The sequence below is a fragment of the Aphis gossypii genome, chromosome 2 (genome assembly GCF_020184175.1).
Source record: "Aphis gossypii isolate Hap1 chromosome 2, ASM2018417v2, whole genome shotgun sequence".
Classification (NCBI taxonomy): Eukaryota; Metazoa; Arthropoda; class Insecta; order Hemiptera; family Aphididae; genus Aphis; species Aphis gossypii.
In genome coordinates, this window is record NC_065531.1 from 28030529 (window position 1) to 28053031 (window position 22503).

Consider the following 22503-nt stretch of genomic DNA (forward strand, 5'->3'; position numbering starts at 1 on the left):
AGATATTACTATATAGGTTATAAATATAGACAATTACTAAACAAATATACTTACTTCCAAATATGAATTTATTTAATGAAATTTTAGCTAGGTATTTGTATACGAATTACCCCTAAACAATTAATAAGATGATTGTTCTTTTAATTAAATTACTTTAGTACATTATACATAAAATTGCCTAAATGTATATTATAATTATTAATTTTAACCTTACGAACTTCTATAAACATTAAGCAAGGAAAAAAAAGGAAAATTAATGTGATTTTTAAGTGATTATACTTACGTATTTTAAAAAAAATTTTGGTGGCCAAAAATTAGGGCGTATTTTTAATCAACATAAGGAATATGTTAATGTAAAACTGATAGCTTGCTATCAATCACATTCGACGGGTGCAACCATCAAAAACAATAAGCGGTAGGTACTTATAGCTATAAAAACGAATCGCAACGATCTAATAGGTAGGTAATAATATAAATTACATGTATTTATAATTCTATACTATTCGGTGTGAAATTAATTCCCAGGTATTATTACACACGGCGTCGCGGCGTGGCGTTTGTATATTATAAGTATTTTGAGACGGTCCATTCAATATAAATCCAATTAACTATAGCTTGTTAATTAACTTTAATTAACCCCGGTGATTAACAGTGTTGTCACGATATACACCCACGGGCTTTTCTAGTCAGGCCTAATGTAGATAGTTCGTCGCCCGAAAGTCCACCGTATCATCCACGGGTTGAAGAAAAGGCGGTTGGGAAAATAGAAACAGAGGGTGAGAGAGAGAGAAAGTGAGAGATATGGATGAGCGTGTATGCATGTATGTGCGTTTGAGAGAGAAAGCGAGCGAACGAGAACGGGGAAAAGAAAAAAATGTATATATACATATCTCCCACACGGATGACCCATTTCCTCACCCCGTGCGCTGCGCGCGCACATTGAAGCCGGGCAATTTTAAGGGATGTCGCATGCGAGTAGGGTGTGTGGGTGTGTGGGCCAGCGGCCTGCCGGCAACATGGGGCAACGCACACGCAGAGTCGTCGTCCCTTCAGTCCGACACATTCCAAACGAACCGGCAGACGCGTCATGCCAACGACCGCGAGCGCTCCGGAGGACATCTGTTGAAACCGACGTGTACGCGCTATATTCCGAGCACGACTTTTTTCTCTCCACAGATATTCTGTATCTCATTCTCTTTCTCTCTGGCTTACTGTTTCTCTCGTCATTTTATTATTATTATTATTTTTTATTAATATTGCCATTGTTGTTACTAGTATTATTTTTTTTTCTCACGCTTTCTGCGCGAGTCACCATCACGAGACAAAATCCCGTTGCCACGTAGGCTCTTATTATTCTGTTATTTATACAATCGTGAATAAGTGTTCGAAAAGAGCATTTTTTCTTGCCCCCAGCACTCGAGTATTCTACAGCCACCGCTGCCGCCCTATAGAATAACAACAATAATAATAATAATAATAATACAATTTACGCCACTGCAGCAACTATTTCGGTATTGATACGCCACTGAACGCGACCACTCGGCGACGGCGGCAGTGGCGGTGGGGGCCGGCAGTAAGCCAGTCAGTCAGTCGTATATACCGCGGGCCGCGTAACCGTCGTGCTCCGCGACTAGTCTCCCGCGACTTTGTATAATAAAATCGCACGTAAAGCCGCCGCCGCCGCAGTCTTCGGATCGCTGTCCTACGATCATCACAGCGGTCGCGACATGCTGCTAAACCAAAGATTGCGGCTGAGCGGCGGCCTGTTGGCGTTGGGTGTCGTGGCGCTGTTCGCGGCACACCCGTCTCCGATCAGGGGCGGTAGCTCGCACAACCTGGAGAGCCACCAGTACAAGGACTCCAGGAAGTGTCTGTTGCAGCTGACGGCCAGGACATTGGGTTGCGGCGGCGGCGGCGGCGGCGTCAAGCGAACGGTCGTGACGACCAAACGTCGGCCGGACAAACGCCAACACGGCGGTGGCGCGACCGACAACGATTTGGACCAGAACAATAACAATTTCGATTACAATTATGACGACGACGACGGCGGCGGTGGCGGCGACGGCGGCGATGGTGCCGAAACCCGGCAGACGTTTTACGAACCGCCGCTGATCACTGACCCGAGGGACAGGATGTTGCCCGTCATCTACAGCCCGAGGCCCATGTACGCGCCGCCACGCCATCCTCAGCAACAGTCACATCAACAGCAGCCGCCGTACAACAGGTACGACGAACAAGGCGTCGGCCCGATCAACCAGTTCGAGATGCCCATCATCATCGGTGAGTGTGTACTGCAGCTTGGACACGTGTACTTCCGGTTCGTTAGGCGTGCACGGCTCAAGCGAATTTTTTTTTTTGTTTACTATACGTACTTCATACGACGGGTTTTGGCGCCAAGTGTACGCGGGTGTCGCGTACACGGCATATTCGTTGGTTCATCTGTATATCCAAGAATCTGTAATTCATTCTTTTTTTTTTGAAGGGTGGGGAGGTGAATTTTCCACTATTGTATTTATGAAAAAGGATATAAATCGTATCGTCTACCGTATGATAATATCATCTTAAATAGGAAAATACCACTGCCTATAACATGTGTGTGTGTGTGTTATATATACTATAACACTCTGTGTGCCTAATAATGATTTAAAAATGGCGTGTTAACATTTTGACACCAACAATTGAAAATTTGAAATGACGCGCCCGCAATTTACTCGTCTATAATAAATAATAGAACGTGAACAAAATGCTATTAACTGACGACGTGTATTATAGCCAAAACACGAATATTTAGAATGAAATCGTTTATTTCTTTCCGATAAATGAGAATAATATAATATATTTGGGTGCCCAGCGTCGTGTTATTATTCGTTTAAATTTATTCATTCGTAACAATATACCAAGAGTATACAAATGAAAATATATAAGATTGTTAGTCAAGCGGAAGGCGTAAATTCGAATTTTAAATCAGTAAATTTAAAGGTATTTTGTTTTCTTAAGAAGTAACAGTAAAGAAAAGATACTTTTTTAGTACCTGTTGCACACATAATACCAAAAACTAACCACAGCAATATTATCACCGTTATAACCATATCAATTTTAATTCAATATATTTTATAATAACCTACAAAAATAATTTTTTAATATTTAATTTAACCCGTCTAATACTTACCAGAATAAAAAACCTAAATTTATATCATTTTTTAAACACCAATAACAATATTGAATAGTTTAACAGGAAATCTTATTGTAATATTATATTAAAACTTTTTTATTACATATTATACATTTGAAATTGTTTCCCAGTAAAATATTGTAAATAAAAATAATATCGGTTAGTTATTCAAATGAATTAAACATAGTATTATTGTATTAAATTATCATTGATATTTATACAATACTAGTAAAAAAAAAATGAATACATACAATTCGTTGGATAGTGAAACAAAATAAATACATCTAAATCAATAATTATATAACTATATACTAATTGCAAAATGTAGAGATTAAATCGTTAAACATTTTAGAGCTGAAATTGATGAACCGTGTTAAAACATTTATTTAAAATTAATTAATTCTAATAAAATTGGATGTTAAATTTAATACCTACCTAGTAAAATAGTAGAATAAAAAACACAAACTGTGTTTTACATTTTTATTCAACAATAGTGTATGTGATGACCAATTTAACTATATTCAAATAGCTTATTATTTATCTTATAAATTATAATTAAAAATTTAATAACATTTTCGAAGGAATTTGTAAATTTCAACCAAAAAATATAGACTTTGTTGGAGTCATGTTCTAACAATTTTATTTGAAAAAAGAAGAACCCTTTATTAGGAAATTATTATAATAGTTGAGTGTTAATTTTTAATTCAATAAAATTCATTTGACAACAAAAACAATTTTAAGCAAAAACGGTCGTCAACCTACTTCACAAACTAATTTCTTGATGTGATTTTTGAAATACTTAGCTATTAAAATTATTTATTTATTTTTAGTATTATTATAGATTAGTATAATTTTTACGAAAATATTGCATTCATTTTATTATAATTAATTTATATTTTTACTATATTATATAAACTTATAAAAAAATTAATAATATTATCTTTCTGCAAATATCGTAAAACATAAAAAATATATTCGTGGAATAAATAAATCAAAAATGTCAAAGTGTATAGTAAAATTCATAATTATTATATAATATAGTAAAGTTCCCACGAATAATGTTTTTAAATTAAAACAATATAATAAACATTGTTATTTATCATTTAAATAAATAATTTCAGTAATTTCGTCCAAATTTAAATTTAAAATACCAATGAAAATAATTATCTTAATATTATATTTCTTGGGTTCTTATAGTTTTGGTATGAACTAAATAATATGAGGAATTGATTCAAAACTTATGTATTAAAATAAAAGTATGAATTTTTAACTCCAAAATAATTTGCTGGTTTTCACTGTTTTTATAAATTTCGTCGAAATTCTAACTTTAAACTTAAAAAAAAAAATATTGTGACTATAAATATTCGTTATTTTTTTAGTTGATAAATTAGAGCTTTGTATTAAATTTTAAAGCATTTATAAGTGAATAATTTTAATTAATATTAATAGAAAAAACTAAAAAATTAAAAATTTTAATTCAATTAGTAAAATATAATATTATTTATTTATAATAACGTTTCAAGTTACATCGAAAAAACAAATTTTGTCCAAAAATTGAATTTGTGTAAAAAAATTATTTTGTTTTTCCCATTTCTAAAAAAAAAAAAATATTGGGAATTTCTTATTTTTGGCTCTCTTTATAATATAAGGTACCTACCTATTAGATTCAATTTGTTAGCAAACACCAACCCCATTCGAGGTTATGTTACCTAGCATTTTTACGGTTCCGAAAAGTGATGACTACCTATGGCATGGTAAACTATGACTTAACTTCCCCCAACAAAGTCCCTGGAGGCGGCTCTGAAATTTTTATAATTAACATCATTATTAAGATAATGTTATATAAATCTAATTTTCATTAAAATATGGAAAACGGATTAGTATTGAACATAATAATGCGATAAATTAAAAAAACAGGCGTTCAATTTAAAATAAATAGTTTTCTTAAAATTTATTTAACTATTTAAAGATAATTACAACAAAATTGTTTGATGAATTATATATTTCTTTTATTATATTTTAATTTAAATTTGAATATGTAAGATTAAATATAACAGAAATATCGTTTAGAGATACATCTTGAATTTAAACACATTTTTGTCATAATTTAAATTAAGATCTCTATTAATATAAATATCTATTATTACAAACGTGTTGTGATCAGTGGATTCTATGAAATTGGATTCTGTGTATTTTATTTAAGGATTCCAGACCTTTTGTAATCTAATGAATTGATTTTATCTTTTTAGTAACAATAACCACTGTAAAATGCTTTACTATTTGGCAACATCTCTTAATAATAATATTAAATCAACGTACAGAATCACAATGATCAGACGTGGGATTCAAATATATATAACGGCAAAGGGTGTGGCCAATATTGTACATTCAAAAATAAAATACCTGTCTAATATAGATATATTTCCGTGTGTGTTTGTGTATGTGTTTTCGAAAACAACTTAAACGAAACAGTAAAACATTTTAATCAATTATAAAAACCAAACAATAAACTTATAAAAAAACTGATATCGAAAATTTAAAAATAATAAAAATTATACAAGGTTTTAGTATATAATATTATGTAAACTACATTGTATAATTAAATTTTTTTTTAGTTTTTTAAATAGGTATTTTTTGTAGTAAAATACAGCCAAAAGAAGAAAAGGGTAGGTAACCATTCCCAACGACCGCCACAAAATCTTTACCTAAACGTGAATACGTGATATATAAAAGTTAACGCCGATAAGCATCGTACTTGTCATATTTTACTCTAAAATGTCAAACATATCTGTTATCTTATGGAAATTTTACCTAAATAATACATTAAACAGTATATTTATAAAATATTTAAATAGTATTTCTATGGATGAGAATTAACTATTATATTGAAAGGAAATAAAACATCTAATATTCTGAATTATAGTCTCAGAAGTGCAGTGATCATAATTGTTTTTCAAAAAGAAAAAAAAATTATGTATCATTAAATGGTATTAAGGCTCATTATCCTGTAGTTTCGATGTGAGTTGTGAGCAAAAAAAATTAAAAAAAATTTAGTTCCTATGACCTATGCCATGCCCGGTTTATTTTTTTTTATCCTAAATTTATAAGTTGAACAAATTCAATATCGTATTATTATTTATTTATTATATCAATTCAGTTGGATCTTTGTTTTATATTACACACGAATTTTAATAATGTCAGACGCTAAATTTTAAAATATTCAATGTGTTGGTTGTATTCTATATTAGGTAAATATGTGTATTGTATAATCTATCATGATAATATATTATATTGTGCACTTATTCTTGTAAACGAAATCACAAGTAAATTTTGTAAATATTTTTTGACTCCTTTATTTATTTTATTTACTCTTATGTTATCAAAAATTATAATTTAATATATTACTTAACTTTATAAAAATATTTACAATACAATTAAAAATATTTTTTTGTTTTATACAAATATAATATAACATATTAGATTTATACTTGGTTTTGACTTAGTTTTGAATTCAAGTTTTTCTATGCAATACATTCTGTTTATAATTTATATTTTCTAAATATTTATAAGCGCAAAAGTATATTAATATATCTCAATAACTTTTAAAAAGTTTATAATTTTAGCAAGTTATTGTTTTATAATGTTCCACTGACATGAAGATTTTCCTATATAGTAAACAAATTATTTTTACTATCCAATAATAATTTAATAGTGAACAATCAAAAAACATATTTCATTCATTAAAAACTACATTTTTATTCCGTCAAAACTTTTACTTTCTAAAACAATTTAAATTTTTAAAATTTATAGAATTACATGTATGGATAAATTATAAAGAAACACGAAAAGATGCAAAAGTACTTTCCATTAGTTAAAAATTCATAGAAAACATTTAATATTCTTTTTTGTAACTGCAATAATATCTAAAATATACTTGTAACTTATTTACTCAACAGTTAGTACAATAATTAAATAAAAATGTAGGTACAGCATTTTATTTGAGTTTATTTAAACTCTAATCTAATTTATTGATTTTCTATTTCTATTATACTCAAACACATACTTTGATATTATCAAAAATGAATAAAATTTAGACACAAATGTAATTTTGGTACCTATTTGAAAATCTTCGTCTAATAATTGAGCAATTATAAATTATCTATCCAAGTATTTATTTAATATAAAACATTTAAATAAATTTATATCGAATAATTCATATTTTTATTCTAAATCTAATTTAAAAAGCTTATATTATATAAGTATTTCAACAGCGGCACAGCGCTATAATAGAAATTTTTCTCTTTCTTTATTTAATTCAAACAAAAAATCATGACTGACGTCACTAAGGAAAAAAAATAGATGCAAAAAATTATAATATAACTCGACACGCAGAAAAACAGTAATTATTAATTTGTGTTATGTTAAATATATTTTTTATTTCTCCATTTCTTAATTTTATTATTTATTTCATAATAACACACTGTATTCCAGTGTTGTATACAATTAATAAACCTTATTTGTATACAAACAATTTACACTTTCATATTATGAACCTATTTTAACACAACATTATATTTAGTAAACATATAGCTAGTTCGATAGAATGTTATACCTTTTAAACTTAGGAAATTTAAAGTGGAGTAAAGTTTTCTTTTGTAAATTTAATTTAATTGATTAAAGTTTAATTTAATATTTTATATAATGAACGTCATTAATGATAGAATATCATATTATCATATTTTTCAACAGCAGATGTAATACACAACAACTATAGTATGACACCGGGTTTATTCTTTACTGATATTTATAATAGATATACTATATTTCACGTATCTAATTTAATATTAATTTAATAGGAATTAATTTTAAAATTATTGTTGTTACGGAGAAAAAAGTATTATTATTTACGACTACTCAATTTATAAATTATTTTGTTTTGCACGGTGTCTGATACAATTATAATTACATTATAAATTGAACTTTATTCATTGTTTAAATAAATTCTTACAAAATAATAATATTATGTATACTAATAAAGTTATAATGCAATGTAACATTTATATTTGAAATTTTTACAAATTTAAAACATTTTTAACAATTATTAAATACTTATTAACGATTTCAAATTTAATAAATATCTCAATGCTCAGTCTGTAACTATAATGATTAATGACTAATGAACATTTTAATACATACCTATAAAGTTACAAAATGTCAACATTAATTCGATTAAGTATAATAATCACTGTCATTCGGATAAAGTGTATTACCTTGAATTATTTTGTTATAAATTTATAACCACAGTGTACAACTTAAACAAAAATATGTACACATTTAAACAGAATTGATTGTTATTAAAACAATAAAACCATGATGACTTAAAATTAAAAATGTCTTTTCTAATAAATTATAATTACATATTTTCACAACACAAATACCCACAAGTACTCATTTTTAAACCATATTGAAAACAATAATAATAATAATTTCTATTATAAATAGGACTAATATTAGTTTGATATAATGAAAGTACTACACATAGATTTGTTAGATCACAATGTGTTCAAATAAATACATTTACTCATTCATCAGTGCATTGTATTTATATATTTATATTTAAATAAATAAGGTAAATAAAGTAAATGTTTTGCTTGATGGAATCATATTATAATATGGAATTATAATAAGTAAAAATAAAAATAAAAATAAAAATAATTCAATATTTTTCCAACAATAAAATTACGTATATTATTAATAAAATAAATGAAACATTTATACAATTTAATATAATAAATCTAAATATAAAATAATAATTTATAAATTGTAACAATGGATTTTATAAACGAACATATAACTCTTCTGTGATTATTTAATACAATATTCGATAATCAAATATTATACGATCAAGAATCTTAAAAGTAGTTTTCAAAAAACATGTATGATTTACATATTATTTTCAAGGATTTAACTATTCTATACCTTTATAATAGGTACAATAGGTACATACTTTGTAATGATAAAATAATTTTCATAAAACAAAATTTAATGAATTATTAGGTACCTATCATATCAAATTAAAGGTAAAAATTATGCCTCTAAATATTTTAAATATTTTAATAATTTTATTATTTAAAAAAAAATACTTACTAAGTAAACTTACAAATTATAATAATATGATTATTTTTTTATAAATATTAAATATTCTAGTGATAACAATTTAGAATAAGATTACAGTGAGATCTCTCTACTATTAATTTATATTTGTTTACATTTCGCCTTCATCTCTATTTTAATTGCTTTAGAAACGCAGCCAACCCCTTATAACCAGTTACATATTGTAAAATATATATGAAATAATATTGATATTGAAATGTTTACTACATTAAGTATTAAGTACACATACCATATTTGTTTATAATATAATAATAAATCGTATTCATTTAATAATTCACCCGATACATATTAAATTTATTTGAACTAAACAAACTTCAAAATATATTGTAATGGATTAAATTGATGAATTATATTTACTGACAATACTCATCAAATCGTAAAAGTCGTAATGTAATATATTATTAAGGACCATGTTCGTTTGTGAAACAAAAATCAGATATTATTGTTAATTTGTTAACAGGTTTTTAAAAATATTCATCTCGATCATCTTTCCTCATAACTTATGAGTCATAAGTTTAATGTTTCAACTGCGTGTAACGGTTTTATCTCACTTGTTGCTTTGATCCGGGTGACGCTCACACAATCACATAGACATTACGCAGGCCGTTGCATCGCGTCAAACTTCATTCGAATACTTAACACTACCACCGATCGTGCTTAATTTTTCACCAACACTCGAAAAATTCAATTTATTTAGAAAAATATAATATCAAAAGCCCGGGGAAGCTACCTACTCGACTTTGACGAAGAATGATATTAATAATAACAACAATAATGATGATTATTATTGTCCACAGTCAAGATTATATAAAACCTAAAATAATATATACCTATAGACCTACTTAATGTAAAAAGTACAAACCCGACGAGCTGAAGAAGAAAATTCAATCGAACCGAATCGAGGTCAATCTACTATATCATAACGGCGGGGATGTTTCAATGATGTTATATATTACATTTCTATTTTACGAAACACCTATGATATTTATATATTTTATACAATATTTTGTAATGTAATATCACATGACATACGATGTATTTTTTATTTTATATTACGAGGTAACAACGCTTAAAGATTTATTTAATTTTTTCAAAATCATTAAATAATATAAATCACGTACACGCGCGAGGATAAAAAAAAAAAAGAACACCCGATTACGTATCGTCGTCACGGCTGGTAATCATAGCTACCATCATTTTTACCGTGAAATGCATATGCATAATACTACGATAAAATGCATTTATATTATACAGACATGCTGCACATAACGTATTTATTACTATATTCATAAGCACAAATACTTATTCGCATATTTCCAAATGGTGGCGGTGGTTTGTAATATAAAACGACTTTGAGTCGGAACGGTGGATCGATAGTCGCGGGGAGGGGTGAGCAGACTTTGGTCTCGGGCGTGCGGGAAAGACTTTGCTTTCGGTTCGTTCCCGGCAAGTACGGCGGCGGCGTCGACGGTGGTTAGCTAGGGTACTCTTGCGACGCCATACACAGTTCTGCTACGCGTCGTCATCGCCGTCGCCGTCGGTTCTCGAAATGAACGACTGTAGAGACTCGGCAAATGATATAATAATAAAACAACCGAACACAACAACAGCCAATCGCATGTACGGGAATACACGTCGTGTGTGTACTGTATAAATGTATAACAAATTTCGAAAATACGATGACATAAATAAAAATAAAATATATATATATAAAAAAAAACCCGTTCTTCAACGCGTGGAAATAATTTTTTTCCATCGTTCCTTTTCATTCTGCAGTTTGTTATTATTTGTTGTTGTTTTATGATTTTCCGGCAAATACCTCGTATAAAATTGTCGTACACGTGAAATTGAATGCGTTTAGAATAAAAACGCGATGTTGGACAGCTAAATCTCATTGAAAAAACAATAACGATTTATATATTATAAATGTACGTACTTACATGTATATAATATGATTTTCCAGTATGTCCACGAAAAATTTTAATTAGATGGAATGAATCTAAAATCTCGCTATACGATAGTTACAATAAACTCGAAATCGATCAGGTTCTAAGAATAATAGAATATTTTTTAATCAAAGTAGATGTATTCCTACTTTGTTAAAACCGTTCATAAACTATGGACAACTATTTCGGTATTCATTATACAAAATATTAATAATTTTTCGTACTGAGTCATGACGCTATTTATAAATTTATATTCCGCAAAACATAAATATTATGACGTATACACGTGTGTTTCACGTGCATTTTTATACATACATAGGTACATCATTCAGCTGGGCACGCTTCTTTTGTTTAGTCAATCGCGTGTATACCTAATAATTATATATGAACTATTACACATTTTTCGCAGTAATAGTTAATAGTTTAGCATAAATATTTCACAACTATCTATTTTATCACAATTTTCAAGAAAATTTCAAAAAAAAAATATTTATATAATATGCCCAATACTAAAGAAAGTTTTAAGCTGAATTAAATTGGTTCATAAGAAATTGGAACATCTTGAAGCCTTTTAAATCAAACCAGTGTCTTAAAATTGGATATTATTTAACTCTTTGTCATCCTTAATCCACAGATCAGTAAACCATAATACCGCGCAGAAAATGTTACTCAACTCTTGAGTTTGACACTAAAGAAACTTGGAAAAATATTAGTGTAAATACTTTGAAATAATTCCTGTAAAAACTTTTTTTCATAATCCTTTTTTACTCGGCTTTCCTAAAACACTTTTAAATAATCCTTTTTGAAGATTAAATGAAACAAAAAATTATCATAATATTAAATTCAGCAGTTCATATAATATTGTTAAAGTTCTAAATTAAGTTAAAAATTATAAGATATATTTTTCTTTACAATAATACAAGTTTTTATTTAGGTATTTTACAACTTTTAACATTGTTCTGATGATCTTACTGTCGATTTATCTAGAAAAAACTTTAATTTAATAAACCTACTCCATGAAATGTATTTAATCTACAGCATTTGGTATATAACAATATTTATAAATATAAAGCAAAAACATTTTTGATCTTCATAAAAAAAATATATTGTTCTCAATTAAATATTTTTATTTGAAACTTTAATAAAAAACTTTTAACCTAGAAATAGATTTTGATAGTCAATATTTTTGTTTTGCTGTGGCTTGACGTTAAAGACTTATTTTTTATTGTCTTGATTTAAGTTTTATATTTATATGATTTAATTTAATATAATAATATAGTCATTGGAAATTGATCTAAAAATAACATTTTATTCATAAAATTTGCATTATTATACAAACAATAAGGTTTTCGAGTCAATACTATTGATATATCAGAGAATATACATCAACATTTTGAAATTTAACAAATGGTTAATAATTAGAAAATAAATTATAATAAAATAATAACCAATGATGGTATTTGAAAAATCCTCATTATAAATATATAATATATTGGAATAAATTATATATTATTACCTGAAACTTATGATAATTTTAAAAGTAAATAAGATTAAAAACTGTATCATTATAGTTATACATAAAGTAAATTAACTGTATGATTTAATAACTCGAAATATAGTTTAGAATAAAGGGTTGGTTAAATGGTGACTGTGCAAATCAATAATAATTTATTAACTGTGAAACAATAAGTTTATAGTAACAAAAAAAAGTATTATTTTACAGACGGTTGCATTTTCAAGTGGATAAAAATATTTTTTCTTATACTTTAAACATTTTTAAATAGAAATTCTTGTTTAACAACTAAATACAATTTTATAAAATAAAAACGTATATAATATGTTAAATTATTGTCACTGACATATTAATGAAATAAAATATTTTAAAAATAAGTTATAGTTTATTAGTATATTATAATGAAACGTACACGAATAATATTTAAAAATGAATTAAAATATACCTATTAATAATATATATTATGATTATGCACACTTTATAATACAGAACATTAATGTAACAATATTGCATAACTTAAACGCCGTGTACCTTCTCATTGATTTTCATTACAGTGACGTCTCTCTTTTTACATACTAGTAGATCAGTACCTAACTGTTATCGCTATGTTGTAATAAAATATAAATTATAAGTGTGTGTTATGATATAATGCACTTACATTAACTAAAACTCAAACAATTTTTAATTATTATTTTTATTATAATAAAATCTATTTTATTTCGATACAAAGTTTCACACCATGTTCATCGATATTTGTCAACAAGTTGTTAATATTCTACAATTAATAAAATTATTTAAACAGAATGATAGAAATTTGTTTTTTAAATACTTCTTTAATAAATAAAATCATAAAATATCGATGAAAAGATACACAGTTGTAAATAATGTTTTTAAGAATGTGATAAATTATATTCATATATTTTGTGAATGTCTAAATGTAGTTATAATAAACATAACGATTTCAACATGCTTGAAAAAATATAAAATATAAATTTCGTAAAACGCTTTTCATGTTATAAATACATTTTTTTCTATTTAAAAAAAAATTAATGTTAATTTTACAAAGTGGATGAAAATTATAGTTAATATATATAAAACTAAAAAATAAAAAAACGTGAAAATTATTCTGCTGTATATTATGTTTTGAAACTCGTCATTGAATAGGTCACATTAATGAAAGTATTAAATTTAAACTAAATGATAACAATTATTGTTGTACATGAAAAACTATTATGAACTGATGCAGGTTAATATATTTAAATCGTCGTATTATTAAAAATCGTCAGCCAATAAATTCATGTAAATTTAATAAGTCCAATCTTATTGCATAAAACAGTTGATACTAGTAGAAACTTTGATTTCGTCTAATATTTATTAGAAAATACAGTGAAATCTCTTAATACCAGACACTCTCAGTTGGTGAAATTCTGTCTACTATTTGGAGGTATCCGTTATTTAGAGTGAGCAAGGAAAACGAAATTAATAAAAAATCTGTAGAATTATTTAAAAAAAAAAAAAAAAATTATACATATATATTGGTATTTTTTATGTATTTTATATTAATATTTAAAATAATTTTATCATATGATATACTATTTATAATGTATATTCGTATTATTATTATTATTTGAATATTTAATAATCTGTACATATATATGGTACAATAAATTATTTAGAATAGCATTAGAGGATGAAAAGATAATTAAAAATTTTGAGTTTGAGGTATGGGTTTGCATATAGTTGATGGAGAAGTCTAATGTAATTGAGGATTTACATTTAGAGCGGTGGTTTTTGAAGGTTGACGGCGATTTTGAATGTGCTTATGAATTTGGAAATTTCTAAAATTAACTGATAGGATACAGAAATTTGGAAAATATTTTGAAGTTAATAAATAAGAAGTTGATAGATAGTTTTCTAATGTATCTTGGTTATTTAGATAAAAACTAACTTTTAATTAAAAAAAATAAATTTATTTTAATGATATGAAATTACATACTCTCATCATATTTATAAGATTAAATATAAAAAAGTATAAAATATTTTAATGATAGAACGTTGTTAAACCTTAACAACGCAAAAAAACTATCTTATTTTTGTGCTAAATTAATAATGAAATCAAATATTTATTTGGTTTTAAATAAAAAATAAAAATCTAATATAATATGCTTTTAAACGATTTAGTGATTTTAATTGTAATATATAATGTTTCTAGGTAGTTATCAAAACGTCGACGTAAAATTGAATCAAGATATGCTCCCAGGTAATTGGTTTGAATGTTTAGGCTAACTAGTGATGTAAAAATATAACCTTGTACATATAACCTTGTAAAAATACACTAGATGAGAGCGCCGTTTTTAAACGTAGTTCTGGTTTTAAAATGATTTATTTATGTTAGTAGAGCAACCTATGCTCTTTAGAATGATAATGTTCTGAATGAAAGCATGCTGATTTTTCACATTCTAACTTGTATACTAAACAGAAAATATGTATTTTTATTTTTATATATATATATATTTTTTTTTAGGGCCTACATATACCATATTTAAGAATTAATTCAAGTTTATATTTACAGGGTAAAATACAAAATAATATTGGTGAAAATATAAAATGTTTAAAGAATGATTGATTATGTTTACAAATAAAAATCATCATTGCAATAAAAACACAATATTTACTGTCCTAATCTGAAAATCTTTATTGAACTGTAACTATAGTCATCAACTAATGATGAATATTATATCCACACAAAAATACAAGATAATTATTAAATTTTGAAACATTAGTTAATTTCTGCTATAGATATTCAAATTTCAAACTTTATAGAAACTGAGAAGTGAAGTAATAAGTACAGTATACCTACTCCTTTGACCTTATACACGGCTCGTCTAAGCTTTAAATATTTATAATTTATAACTAATTAGTTACCTGTTTGATATTCTAATCTTATATATTATAATTCTCAAAAAACGTACTAAGAACTACTTAGAACTAAGAAATTAAAAAAAAAAAATACTATAATTAAAAACAGTTAAAAGTTAATAAAATTATCAAGATAAAGAATAGTAATAAAGATACATAATTATATAATTTTTTTAAAAATATTGTTTTTAATGACTTCAAATAATATAAAAATAATATTTCCAAAACTTTTAATGCTTTTCAAGATAAATAATTTTTTAACACGTTCTATTTTTTCACTATTTTCAATAAAATATGAGCAAAATATGATTGTATTATTGTAAACAATAATTTTATACAAGATTGTACCAAATGAAAAATGATGTTAAGTATTATTATAAATTCGTTGAATAGTGATTAATGATTATAATGTTTAAAATTCAAATATTTACTCCACTCAATTTCAGTAAATTAAATTACTAAAACTGTATTTTTTTTTTTTTTTAACGACAAGTCTATAATTACAATATATAATGAGATTGTATAAAAAATTATAAATAATTGTAAAAATTCGTTATTTGTGTATTCGGTGAAAAAAAATATAAGAAAGCCTTAATTAAAGCATTATAAGTTAGTTATGGGTTATTTAGTTAAAATTATGACTTTAAAAATAGAAACTTTAGGTAAATGAAAATATTTAATTCTAAAATTTAGAAGATTAAATTTGTTTTATGTTTGTATAATTTATTGAAGTTAAAATGTAAAAATGCCGTCTTCTATAGACTTTATATTATTAACAAATAATCATAGTAATTTTACCTGTTGCAAATTTTTTATTTACAATTAACCTATTATTCAAATAAGAACAATCTTATTATTTTATATTATTAATACTTGTTGAATATATTTAATTTTAAATTGAATCTAACTTTAATACAATAATTGTTTTTAATTTTAAATTATTTAAAATTGATTTTCGATCTATGCTTTAATGGGATTTTTTTAATGATATTTGAAAAAATTAAATAGTATTATGAGTTAGTTTTCTATTAGCAATTTAATATTCGAATGTATCTACATTCTATATACATTTTATCTTATTGCACTATATTGTTATGAAATTTTCCAAAATATGATTAAAATATTAATATATAAATTTAAACATATTATAATATTAAGTTTTGAGTATATACGTATAGCCAATATTTTAAGTTTTATTCATTTGTTGGCTATTGAAAATAAATATTTATAGTTTAAAGTAGGTTAACCTAGTTACATCCAAAATAAACTGAACTTCTCTCTGAAAAGAAGAACTTAAATATTTTTCCTTTATGACATCATAAAGTATTTATAGTAAATAAATGTTCGTTTTGCAAAAAATTCATATAACAACGTTTATTGGTGTTATATTTTTCGATCTTATAGGTTAATGCTTTTTGAGGTATATAACATAATAATAATATATCAATAAACTATAATATTAAACTTTGTAGAATAACTATAATTTATGTTTAATAGTTTGTCAATGCCTTTATAATACCTACCTAGTGTTACTTATTTCAATTACATTTTGTTTTTAAATCACCATTTTTTTAATCAACTATATTTGGTTAAAGATTTAAATTTATTATTCTCAAAAGAGATAAACTTTTAACTTTTTTAGCTTAATTTTACAATCGCGTGTAACAGTCTAGTTGAAGAATTAAAAATTAAAAACTCATGAAAAACTTAACTAGCGCCAATGCGCTACATAATAAAATATTAATAACAATTAATAGCTTAAAGGGTTTGTAGAGATGAATGAGTTCCAAAAAGAATATTTGAAAAAATTACGAACAAAACATTAAATCCACCATAACAAATATAGACCATTCAAATATTTATGTTTCCACTTGTTCACAAACCATAAAATAACAAACAAACAATTAAAATGTTTTGGTTTTTACTTCCATTCTAAACAAATATAAATACAACTTCGTTTATCATATGTTTATGATTGTTGCTTGTGATTTAATCGATTTTTTATGTCAACAAAATAGGTACCTAGGTCAATAATAGCTATATTATTTACAGAAGTAGAATGAGTATGTTACTAAAAACTGTGTTTCATATAATATGAAAAAATATAATCAAAATTAAAATCATTTTTGCTACGTAAAACCTATGAAGTTATCTGCTTGTGGATTGTAAAATACTGTTAAATAATATAAACAACCGCAATACCATAGCTACGTACATAGTTTATACGTATAAATACAACGTTAAACAAAATATTTATGATATTTTTTTTTATCCTCTTGAGAGCTTATAGCTGTAATGCTGTATATCCTACTTATATTGACCTATCCTAATAATATCATTCTTTAATTCAAAATATAAGCTAATAAATCACGAAAATTCAACGACAAAAAAAACTATAAAGGTGGTGGGGAGAAACTCAAAATTGTTGCACAACAACAGTACATTTCCAATAATCTACCCTTATAATAGATGTTATATAAACTAATTTTCGTCAAACTATTTATAACCTGCTATTTAACCCTTGTACAGGTAGTAGTAACACTCATAAGTTATTCATGCGAAGCCTTTTAATTCTTTGTCTTATTATATTTTTACCCATGAAAACTAGTTTTTCATCAAATATAACAACGTGACCCTTTTGAAATGACATAATTACTATTGCGTTATAAACTTAACATTTATTATCAACTATGTCAATGCAAACACTTTGTTAATTGAAATTGCATAATGAGTGGTTAAAAAAGTAATGTAAAAATAATTGTTTGTATTTCAAGTTAAAAGTTATATTTGTCGAATTTATAATTTCATAAATTATAGAATCTACACTTGTAAAATATAGAAATAACCACAAGTTGTTCACAATGTAGTTTTTACATCTAAAAAAATGTTTTAAATACAATTTTAATTTTTAACTAATTTTCAAAACAACTTCTTGACAATTTCAACAATGAACCATGTTATATATTATGTATATTAATTAAGTTCATTACAAATTAGTTGGGCCTGAAATTAAAAATCATTTTCCTTCTAATTTCATCTGACTTAATACTGTGTGTAACTTATAATCTAGTTGTTTCAGTTATGATTGAGAATGTTGTTTTCATAAACTTTATAAGTTTATTATTTTATATAATATTTTGTCTAGTTATAAATAGTTAAATTGAAATTTATGTGATACACATTTGAAAAATTCCTAACAGATATTATACAGTTTCTTACTTATAATATTATTTTATCACATATTTATAAACAAGATAGTATTTAATCATTTAGATTTATGGAATCTGTATTATATTAGTAGTTTCGTGCCTTATATTACTAAGATAAGATAAATAGTTTTATTTACCCGAACCCAATTCGTACAAAATTTAAAACTGTAATTATTTTCTGATTCAACTCGTATGTAGCTGTAAAATTACATACTTTTTAAAACCAGACTCATATGATTAGAATATCGTATAAAGTATGACGAACATTTAAAACCATAAAATATATTTATACTATTTAATAATTATTAATTATGTAAATAAAAAATAGATATAAAATGTAGACTATTAATAATAATAATAAAATTGATGTAAATTTATTTTTATTGTAATTATTAAAAATCAATAATAATTATTATTTAGCAATCATTACATTTAGTAAGTAAGGAAAATCGCATCCTATGTAATTTTTTTATTACATAAAATAATAAACACTTACTACATTGTTGTTAAGCTTAGTACTGGCCCCCATATTATATTAATCCTTTTAATCTTTATATTATGTTATGGTATATAATATATATCATAATATTTAAAAAGTTTGACCTTGAATATTGACTCATTTTTAAAATAAAATAACGTTGACACAAGTTCTGTTAGTAAAAAAAGGGGTAAAAATAGGTACCTACCTATATACTTTAATAGTTTCCAAAAAAAAAAACTTATAAACTTTTTACTAAAATGCTTATAATAAATTTAATTAGAACCGTTAGATTCGATCCTATTCATTACTATATTTAAATATATAGTAACTGTATTTTAGTAATGTACAATTATAAGAATGAATAAGTAATTAACAGAACAATCAACTTTTCTCACACCAGTGATAATTATATTTTAAGGTTGACAAAATCTTATTAAATATTAAATAATATTAAATAATATTAGTTTATCACATTATAAATTTAATTTAAAAAGTATATCAATTTTAACAAAGATTTTTCTGAAACGACATTAAAGCACCTAACAAATGAAATATAGATTAAATAATACTAGTACTTAAAATATATTATTTATAGAATGTATAAAATATATGAATATATTACACGTGTTTTAAGGTTAACTACCTAACCATAAAAAAATAAAATGTGAATAAGATACTATAAATATATTGCATGCAAAATACATTTTAATAGTTATAATATTCTGTTAGATCCAGAAATAATAATAAACTATAGGTAGTAATGATAATTCATACATAAAAAGTTGTGATTTTTAGTTAAAAAATATGTATAATCTCCTTATATTAAATAGATTCATACTATTAAGTTTTCCTTATATATTATTGATAGTCCAAAGGTAGATATAAATACTTATCTTAACTAAAACTATCATTACACATTCGAAATGATATGGTTCTTAATTATAATTTAATTATATCTAATTATTTACTTATTTATTTTTTATTAAACTGTTAGATACAATGAAACGTAATTTTTACCTACAATTTATAATAGCTATATACAATGTTATATTTTTCAAGAATAGATATTTTGTATAATATTATTTAAATACTATTTATTTTCAATCAAAATAAAATAACAAGATTAAAATTTAAAATAAATAAAAAATTTTACATTTATTTTATTTTTGAAAGTTACAAAAAACAAACTTTAAAAATTTTTTTTTTAAATAATATAATATTAGTAAACAATAGAGTACAGAATATAGGCTTTTTATATGTTTTTAATCTAATATATCAAATTATACAAGGAAGACAATGGCTTATTAATTATTTATCAAATTAATTAAAATATATTTCAAGAGCTAAAATTCAATGAATACCAAAAATGTTTATTTTTAAAAAGAGAAAACAGAAATGTTATTATAGAATTGAATATTTGAGTGTGGAAACCCTTTCCTAATAGCACCTAAATTCGATTTTTAATTTATTTTATTATTTTATACTTAGGTGTTGAATAGGTTTCTGAATTCAACGCATTAACAATTTCTTTTATTGTTTAGCAAATATTAAAATTAATTTTCGGTTTGAGTAATCAAATTGCGTTTAATAATAATATGAATAAAGGTTATATTATATTTAGGTAAGTTTAAATTTATTTTAATGAATTCTTCAATGGTATATTTTCAATTCATTAAAAAATGAAGTAAACTGAATAGTTAAATTTTCGTTTCTATGTATAAAATTGATTATATATTACTTTGAGGATTCATTAGCTTAGGAATCGGTGAGAGCTGAACAAATGTATGACAAAAAAAAAATAAGACATAGCCTAACACATAATATATTATTACAATTCTAAATAATAAACGAAGGAGATAATGCTAGCTTAAATCAAAAAATAAATAACAACTAATGGAATGAATTAAGACAATATTATATTAAGAGGATTTCAGTACACTTTATTTTGTTTTCTCTTTCTCATTGACCTACGAACAACATAGCATGTTTCCGTTTAGTTGAATCAATCTTGTATAGTTGGCTTTAATCTGAGAGTGAATTGACCTATTATCAAAATTAAAGAACTCAATTTTAAAAGCATCATCTACATTATCTGTACTTATACGTTAGAATTTTATTAAACTTCGATTTTTCTATGATGTATAATGAGAAAAGAATTTTAAATCATAATGTTTTACATACGAGTACTCGAAACTTTATAAAATTTTAAATATTTTAAAAAACTAACATATAAATACAAATAATGTTATTAACTTTTGTTTGATAATAGAACTATTCACCCTCGTGTTAAATATAACAACACATGATTAATTCTATTGAACGCAATTAGTTTTTAAAAAATGTATAATATTATTAAATTAACGTATTATTAACGTAGGTAGCTTAGCGATAAAAAACAAAATATAATTCGCTGTCTCTCTAATATTCACTTTATCAATATTATACATTATTAATGACAAAAATAAAATGTTAACAGTTAACCACAAAAAAATGTATATTTATTTATTAACAAATGATTTTCACGCTGTACATAATATATAACATAACTTAGGTACTATGTATAAGTAAAATACAATAAAAATAAAGATAAAACATTTTATACTGAAATGTTTATTAAATTTAAGAATATTAATATTAATATTTTCTTTGTATCTAGTACAATATTCATGAGGATCGTTACATCTTGTATTAAGTCTGTTTTTATAAAAAGCATATCCCTTTTTAAAAAACAAGACTTTGATATTATAAACTTTAATTCTTAATATAATAAAACTAGTTAAAACTATTGTATGTTTTGATTCATTTAAAATAAGAGATTGACTGATAAAATATTTTCACCCATGGATATTATTTATTATTAACTGTTAGATATAATTTGTAAGACTATTTTCAAAAAAAAAAATTGCATAGTTCTTAAATTACTTTTTATATTTTTCAATCTTAATATATTATTTAATTTGTACATATCATCTGTGATTGGAGTTGGTTGATTTTAAGCGATGTTGACAAAATAAAAAATCTCATAAATTTTAAAATACTAATGGGCTACAAAACTGTGGTTCATGTCACATCAATTATGTATCTGGGAT

General features: G+C 24.8%; 1 protein-coding gene across 3 annotated transcripts in view; it reads left to right on the forward strand.

The window, feature by feature from the left end:
- Positions 1–1040: 1040 nt before the first annotated feature.
- The window catches only part of LOC114130822 (uncharacterized), a 45610-nt gene continuing 24147 nt past the window's right edge, over positions 1041–22503 (forward strand). For 2 of the 3 annotated variants that reach the window (XM_050200673.1, XM_050200674.1), the window contains exons 1-2: positions 1041–2280; positions 15018–15065. In XM_050200673.1, the coding sequence (XP_050056630.1) occupies positions 1728–2280; positions 15018–15065 (601 nt within the window). In that variant the 5' untranslated portion in view covers positions 1041–1727. The remainder of the gene's footprint in view (positions 2281–15017; positions 15066–22503) is intronic. The other variant, XM_027995887.2, reaches the window with a different exon arrangement.